This window comes from Rattus norvegicus, chromosome 9 (assembly GCF_036323735.1).
Source record: "Rattus norvegicus strain BN/NHsdMcwi chromosome 9, GRCr8, whole genome shotgun sequence".
Lineage (NCBI taxonomy): Eukaryota > Metazoa > Chordata > Mammalia > Rodentia > Muridae > Rattus > Rattus norvegicus.
Window position 1 is genome coordinate 33,022,376 of NC_086027.1, and position 7,803 is coordinate 33,030,178.

Below are 7,803 nucleotides of genomic sequence, written 5' to 3' on the forward strand. Positions count from 1 at the left end.
TTAAACAAACAACAAAGAGAATAATATATAATACATAATAAGTCTATAGTTGATCATTTTTCCCTCTAAGTAGCAATATTTTATCAAGTATAAACAACCCAAAATTTAGTAGCGTTTATAAATGATTGTTTTTCTAGAATATAAAACTATAAGTAAGCAAAATAAAATTGTGAGACAGATTGCCATCTTCATCAATGTTACATCAATATATGCCTGTTAAATTATTCAGAAATCTATCACAACCCTATTATGTGGATAGATACAACAGTTTTGGTTCATTTAATATTAAGTAAATATCGAATTAAAGGCTTTATCAAAAGTAGTGAGACCTCAAATTAGAAGATAAAAATGATTTTCCAGATAATGTTTACTCATTGATATTTAAATTCTTCCCTACAACTCTCCTTAAAGCCTGTCAAATCTGTCCAGGAAGAACATACTAGATAACTTGATATCCCCAAGAGATAACATTTGTTTACTTTTGCAAAGCACAGACAAATAGAAAGACCAAACAGGGATTCTCTACCTGATGCTGATGGCAGGAGGCAAACACCACACCCAGAAAGCTTGGCTTTGACCATATCACAAGCTTCCAATGTCCACTACACAAATACTGTATATGAAACCATAACCTAGATCTCAGATACCTAGCTCCTCATGAAATATAAATTCTGTGAGAGGAGAAAGAGCTGGTCTTCCCTCATTCAGTACTGTACCCTAAAGCTACCAATGTGCCCAAGAGTTTAATGACAATCTAAGTTTACTATGCAAACAAAATAAGCACATGTAAATCATCAGGCCAGTTTTCCAACATCTGTACTCCATGACCATATTTATCTTACGCTGCTTGTTTGAAGAAGACAGCGGTCCTTTCTTGTCTTCTGTGGCATATGATAAAACTGTGGTGAATTTGGTTTTAATGTCAACCTGCCACAAATTAGAATCAACATAGCTAGGATCCTCAGGCAAGAAATTGTCCTGATGACCATAATTGGATGTGAAAGACCCAATCAAAGTGTGTTTATCTGGTAGCAGCACAGATTTAAAAAAGGGGGACGGGCTCTGCTAAAGGAGGATTACTTATCCTTTGCTTTCTTGCCTTTCTCTCTTATCACCAGGTTGATCTACTCTGCTGCTGCTGCTGCTGCTGCTGATGATGATGATGATGATGATGATGATGATGATGATGATGATTTCTTCCCTGACACCAGAACAAACCTTTCCAAGCTTCTAACACTGGCTAAGGACCACAGGCTCTCCAGAAAACTTCTAGCACTGGGGGCAATATTGGGACAGCTGAGGATCCAGCCCCTTGCACTAAGTAACTACCAGTTTCTCAGTCTCCCAGATGTGGCACGGCTGTTGTTACTATTTCACAGTAAGCCGATTTAATAATTTCTTTTAGATATGTAAATTTAATATATTAGTTTCATTCCTGGAGAACCTGATGTGGTGGTATGGATGAAAATGGCACCCACAGTCTCACGGGGAGTGTCACTATTGGGAAGTGTGCCCTTGTTGGAGTAGGTGTGGCCATGTCTGGGGAAGTATGTCACTGGAGGGAATGGAGGAGGTGCTTTGTGGCTTTAGAAGCCCAAGTCAGGCCCAGTATCAGTTTGTCACTTTCTGCTGCCTGCTGATTCAGATACAGACCTCTCAGCTACCTTCCTAGTACCATATCTGCCTTCATGAAACCATGCTTCCCTCCATGATGACAATCGACTAAACAATCGACTGTAAATCACTCCAGTTTAATGGTTTCCTTTATGGGAGTTGCCATGGTCATGGTGGCTCTTTGCAGAAATAAAACCCTAAGACTTGGCTATAAAGTCTGTGGCAGGGTATGTGTTACAGGAGGTAAATCTGGAACCAGGGATGAACGTCATGATTAGCAGCAAGTCCAACCTTGGGGACAGACATGAGCCTCACACTTGGAACATAGCCTTGAGAAAGTCCTGCCTACAGGCAACTATTGTGTTTTAGTGTTAGAAATCAACTTTGTGACTGCTTTATTAGTTGGCTTAAACATCTAAGTTGTTAGATACTGGAGAGATGGCTCGGCAGGCAGGAGACAGTATTGCTTTTGCAGAGTGTCTGAGTTCCTTCTCAGTACCCACATCAGTGTCCTCTTTTGGTCTCTCCGGGCACCAGGCATGCACATGCCACACACACATATGTGCAGGTAAACACTGACACATGTAATTTAAGTAAGTAAATACTTTCAAAATAGTGTGCATAACATTTTAAAAGTTACTGTTAGGGATTAGTATATATTATTGTGTGTACTATCAGAGATGTGGTGCAAGAGGATCAATACACAGTAAAGAACACGCATGCATACATATTGGAAATTTAGCAGACATCGTACAGCCTAAAAATTGATCTTTATTACATAGGTCTTTAGGTCAGAAGCTGTTATTGCATGAAAACAATATGGCTGGGTACCTTAGATGAGTTAACTCTTCTCTTTGTGTGTGTGTGTGTGTGTGTGTGTGTGTGTGTGTGTGTGTGTGTGTGTGTGTGTGTGTGTGTGAAACAGCAGTTTAAATTCCTGTATCTTCGGCTTGCTTTGAGCTGTGACTGTACCTGGCAAACAAGCATGGAGTCATTATTCAATGTGCGAGAGCATTTGTACACAGCTGTGAGATGGGAAACTAATTAAATGTGGCTGGAAATTATGAATTAGTCACCGTCGCCTCACATTCTCTTGGTGAATGGCTCCTGTAGGGAAACCATGGAGGAGCTTTAGGAAAAAACTTTAGCCTTTTGTAGAAAATGTGCCTAGGCCTCAAATTGGCAGTGAAACAGCCTTTCGGGAACATGGGCCAAAGCTCTCCTCTTGTTTCTTGGCAAATGTGCGCTTGGCTGGTTTCAGAGAGTCTGCACCATTCCTATAGTTATGTGATATGTAGAGGTTAAATCTGGAAAGTGTATTGTGTGTATTTATTCCTTATCACATGGCGGTCAGAGAACAACTCTGTGGAGTGTGTTCTCTCCCGCCGTCTTTAAGCAGCTTTTGGGGGCTGAACTCAGGTCCCCTTGCTTGCATAACCAGCACCTTTCCCTCCTGAGCTATCTCACCAGCTCAGCTTTCAGTTCATCTTTGGGGAAAACATACTGTATGGGGAAAAGACTTTACCTGAACCAACCTTTTTTTAGGATTCTATTCTGTTAAAATATGCTGCAGTTAACTATAACCACATTTTTTTTTAATTTGGAAGGAGCTTTTCACACATGTCCCACAAGGAAAATCCATTTTGAGCTTAAAATTGATTTCCACTTATGTTGTAACAGATTGTGTAATCCCTGCATCTAAAACATGCTGCAGTCTGCCTACATTTAGGAGGCAAGTATACGTATCCAACCAGCAGTCTTGCTGCAGATTTCACTTGGGAATTAGTCCTCATTTCCATCCTTCGTCATCCCCCCACTTCCCCAACCCCATTTCAAAGGTTTCTTTCCAGAAACTAAGTTTGACCAATTCTTCCACCCCCAACCAACTGTATGGCCAAAAATCTAATCTGTTTTAACCTAAACTCTGGGCCAATGACACAGAATCTAGTTCTCTAGGTTAGGCCATAGCATTCTGCTGTCTTTAGAACAGTGTTCAAGTTTAGTGAAAATAAAGAGATAGTCGAACTAAGAATTTGGCAGCTAAGGAGATTTGACATCCAAATATTTCAAAATATTTTCTCTTGCAGTAGAAATGTGCTCTTTCTCCTCAACCTTAACACCACCCTATTCCTTGATGACAAACGAGCAATGGAGAGAGGGGGGATGCTTAAAAGTAAGAAGCAGCCTTCTCCAAGTGGAGGGCAATTGTTTCCTAGACTAGGCATGAGGACACTGAGTCTCCAAGCTTTGCCTCTCAAAAGTTCATATGTTGTGTGCTTCAGGGCAGATATGGGGAATTTTGGAAGTGGTAGAGGGAAAACATGTCTCTCACAACCCACCCGATATTTTAGCAACTTTGTGGAAACCCAGCGTCCCTCAAACGGCAAGAAAGACCATCCTGTATGATGTTTTCTCTCTGCATAATCCTTTGCCTTCCCTGCCTCAGGAATTCACATCACCGGATTCTGTGTCCACATGTCTGCGATGAAGAGACACCATGACCAAGGCAACTCTTATGAAGGACAACAGTTAACATCTTACCAGTTCTGAGGTTCAGTCCGTTATTAACCAGGCAGGAGCATGTTTACCATGCTCTGTTCAGGCAGACACGGTGTCAGAGTTGCTCAGAGTGCTGCATCTTGATCTGACTGCAGCCAAGAGAAACTGACTCTTCTGCACCGGGCAGCGCTTCAAATCCCGCCCCCACGGTGATGCACTTCCTCCAACATGACTCCGCCTCCTCTCAAAGGTCACATCTCCTAATAGTGCCACTTCCCTTGGGCCAAGCATATTCAAACCGCCACACCACACCACACCACACCACACAACACAACACAACACAACACAACACTGAATGGCTGGAATGATTTTCTATGTCTGTAAACTGCCTGTCCAGGTCTGCTCCTGACCAGATCTTACATAGCAGTTGCTCAGACTGAAGGGGTGGATAGATACCAACGGAAGACAGCATGTGTACTTACGGTGAAACCTAACAGGTTCAAAATGAGTGGAAGGTGGATTTCAATAGCCGTCAACATAAGGCCCAATGATCACCTCAAATTACAGCATTTAGAGAGAGCTCTCTAACAACTGATGAGGGGCCTCCTGAGGGTCTTTCGGGCTCCACTTAACAATAAAGCAAACATCTCTATATACTCCCTTGCTTGAGCAAAAAGTGTGCAGGGGCTGGGGCCAGGGTGCGGGTTGGAAGTTGATAGTGAAGGACAGGGTATTTCTAGATGAAGTTTGGAGGCTCTATTTCTCTGCTTCCACAAGTCAGGGGTCCAGATCTGAATACCAGTGAATGCAATTACCTCTCAGAACAATACTGAGCACTTAATATCAATGGATCTTGTCTAACGTGTTTGGGTTTATTAATCTTATTTGCTAAACAACTGTAAATGTACATTCACCACTGTCTTCCTCATCCCCATCCATTGAAGAAAATGAGCTGAAAGTAACAAAACTTGGAAGAAAGGGAGGTGGGGGAGGGGGTAAAGAAATGGAAATCGTTTCTAGCTCTTGGTGTATGGGAGGTAACTTCTCACCATATGAGGAGGGATTTTATTGTTGTCATTTAACAGGAGCAAAACAGACGCTTGAAACAGTTCGGGGATTGCTCTGGACTTGCAGAGCTGGTGAGTAACGGGAACAGAACTGAAACTCAAAGATGTAGGATGCCAATTCCTTTGTCTCCACAGCAAGAGGAAAATCAGCTTCAAAGCTTTAAAAGCTGCAGGATGTTGTTTGGACTCCGGAGAAACTGAAACGTTTATATATTGCTAACCCCAGCAAGCCTAGGATGATATCCTGGTTTGAGCACAGGTCCCAGCTATAGATTAGGAAATGATGTGCCAAGCTGGGGAGCCCTAGCCAGGCACTGAACTGTGGCAAGACTGCCAGGCGGAAGTCAAGCTTAGGAGGAAGTACCTTGGAACAGCTTCGGGACCTATATGGGTGGATGTCCTAATTCTCCATCCTCCGAGGTAGGCAGGGGGATGACTTGAACTCCTCCTTCAGGGAGAAGAAATGGTGACAGCAGCTCTAAGTCCTACATTCTATGTCCTCCCTTGGTCCTCCCTCTTCTGTGTGTGTGTGTGTGTGTGTGTGTGTACTTTCTCCCCTGGTCACATGGCACTGGGCTTTGCTCCCTGGAGACAAGGGCATAACTGTCCTTTAGCATTTTCTACCATCGAGTCCCAGACTATCATTTTACAAATCTACTGAATCGTGGACCACCAAAACCAATGAAATTACCATTTTTATGGGTATGATTCACTTGTTGACAGTTATACTTTTAAAATGTATTACTCCTTAATCTCTAGAGAAATTGGAGGAGGCTTCATTTAGAAAAAGGACTGCACACTGCTGCTGATTTCAAATTCAGCAGTTTCCGGGTGATGTGGCTCACAGAGATGAGGAGAAGAGTATGTTAATTACCAAAGTTACGACTCTCTACTTATGGTCCTAGTGTGGTTCTTCGTTTTTTAAGTCCCATAAGTTTAATACACAATTCAAAAACCCCAAAACAGAAAACTGAGGGAAAGACAAGTGGTCCCAGGGCCAAGACAAGGGAAAAGACAAGAGGATCCCTGTTCACAGTACCAGGCCTGGATACAGAGTCCCCCAGTATTGATGTAACGATGATGTTGGGGGACAGCGATTGTCCTGTGGGAACCACGGTCATCTGAGTCAATAGTTTTAGTTCTTCAGGGGTATGGTCAGCTTCTGCATGCCCCGGATCTTGTCTAGCAGGTCATTAATAAAGGTCTCGGTGGGTTTGTAACAGTCAACTAACAGCTCCTTGACTCTAGCAGCCCGGGTATCGTCGCTTTCCATGTCCAAGAGTTCATCCACATCTATCTCGAGCTCTGGGATTTCCTCTTCCTTGCAGTCGTAGAGACCCGTGAGCTGTTCTAAGATCCACTCGTCCAGTTTGAGGCGCTTCCTTAGCTCCTTGCGGTTATACTTCACGACGGTCTTCCCTGGCCGTCTCACTGGCTCATCTTCATCCGGTTTGTTGTCCGAGCCAGGGGTTTCGCCTATGGTCTCAGGGGAACTCTGGAAATAGACTCGGTGCCCTGTACTGGCACCAGGCCCAGGGTCAGCCAACGCTGGGCCCCCTGCGGGGTCGCTGTCCGACATGGCGGCTGCTGGGGTCACATATGCGCCTGCGCAGTTGCCTCTCCCGGATCCCGACCCCCACTCCTACTCCTGGGCTGGCCACTAGCTCAGGTTAGCTCGTGGACTTAGGCTCTGCCTTGATGTTCCCTACTTGGGGGATTGCCAAATGAATACTATAAATGAATAAATGTTATACTGCATGCAGTTGTTCGTATTCATCATCATCATCATCATCATCATCATCATCATCATCATCATCATCAGTAAGTAAGTAAGCCGATAGCAAAAACAGGATGCCATGAGTATATTCGAAGATCCAGCAATGACTTTTAAGAATTTGAAAGCATCAAAAACTAAAGGTCAATTAGAATAAGAGGTTAAGGTGGTAGGTACGTAGGCCCTGGACATTCTATAACTTTCTCTAAATAGTTTGAATGTTATAGAGCATTAACAGTAGACAAAGAATTGCTGCAGGTTTGAAATAGAAAACTATCAAGAACCCTAGTCAGCCTGGGCACCTGTGATGACAAGACTTGGATTCTGGTCAAAAACAGAGAGCACTTCCCTGTTTTCTCCTGCATCTGATGCTGCCCACCATGTGGCGAGAGTGGATAAGGGTGCATCCTCAGCCTCCTTAGGGTGACTGGGCTCCTGGGTGTAAAGATAAAACAGATATGATTGCCCTGGGAAGTCTAGAGAGCCCGGTACCCTTCTGTCATTTCTATACCTCCCGGAAGCTCATCTCTCACAGTCACTCCCAGGTAGCATCTGGTACCCCGCAGGCTTGGTCGCCATCTCTTCTTCTCTCACGAGCTCACAAAAGCCAAGTTCCCAACTCCTGGAAACCCAGTTTTCCAGATGGCAAAACCCTGCACAGAAGGGCTGCAAACAGAACATGCTATTATTTAGCAGAGATTCCCAGCCCCGTTGCACTTCTAGAAGCTTCTTAGCCAGAAATGTCCTTGGAACGTTTCAACACGTGTTTGGGCGTGTTGAAATACAAGAAAACATATTATTTCTCTGTTCTATTGGGAAGGTTGATGACCTTGGTCCTATATCCTTGGA

The 7,803-nt window shown here is 43.7% G+C and overlaps 1 protein-coding gene across 1 annotated transcript; it reads right to left on the bottom strand.

Moving 5' to 3' along the window:
* Nucleotides 1-5,136: 5,136 nt before the first annotated feature.
* On the bottom strand, nucleotides 5,137-6,770 carry Ppp1r14bl (protein phosphatase 1, regulatory inhibitor subunit 14B like). Its single transcript, NM_001013956.1, has one exon. It carries the CDS (start codon nucleotides 6,757-6,759, stop codon nucleotides 6,316-6,318), a length of 444 nt encoding a protein of 147 aa, NP_001013978.1. The 5' UTR covers nucleotides 6,760-6,770; the 3' UTR covers nucleotides 5,137-6,315.
* Nucleotides 6,771-7,803: the final 1,033 nt, after the last annotated feature.

Bases quoted from the DNA above. Each gene is read 5' to 3' on its own strand.
- Ppp1r14bl (NM_001013956.1), bottom strand. From the start codon at position 6,759: ATGTCGGACAGCGACCCCGCAGGGGGCCCAGCGTTGGCTGACCCTGGG.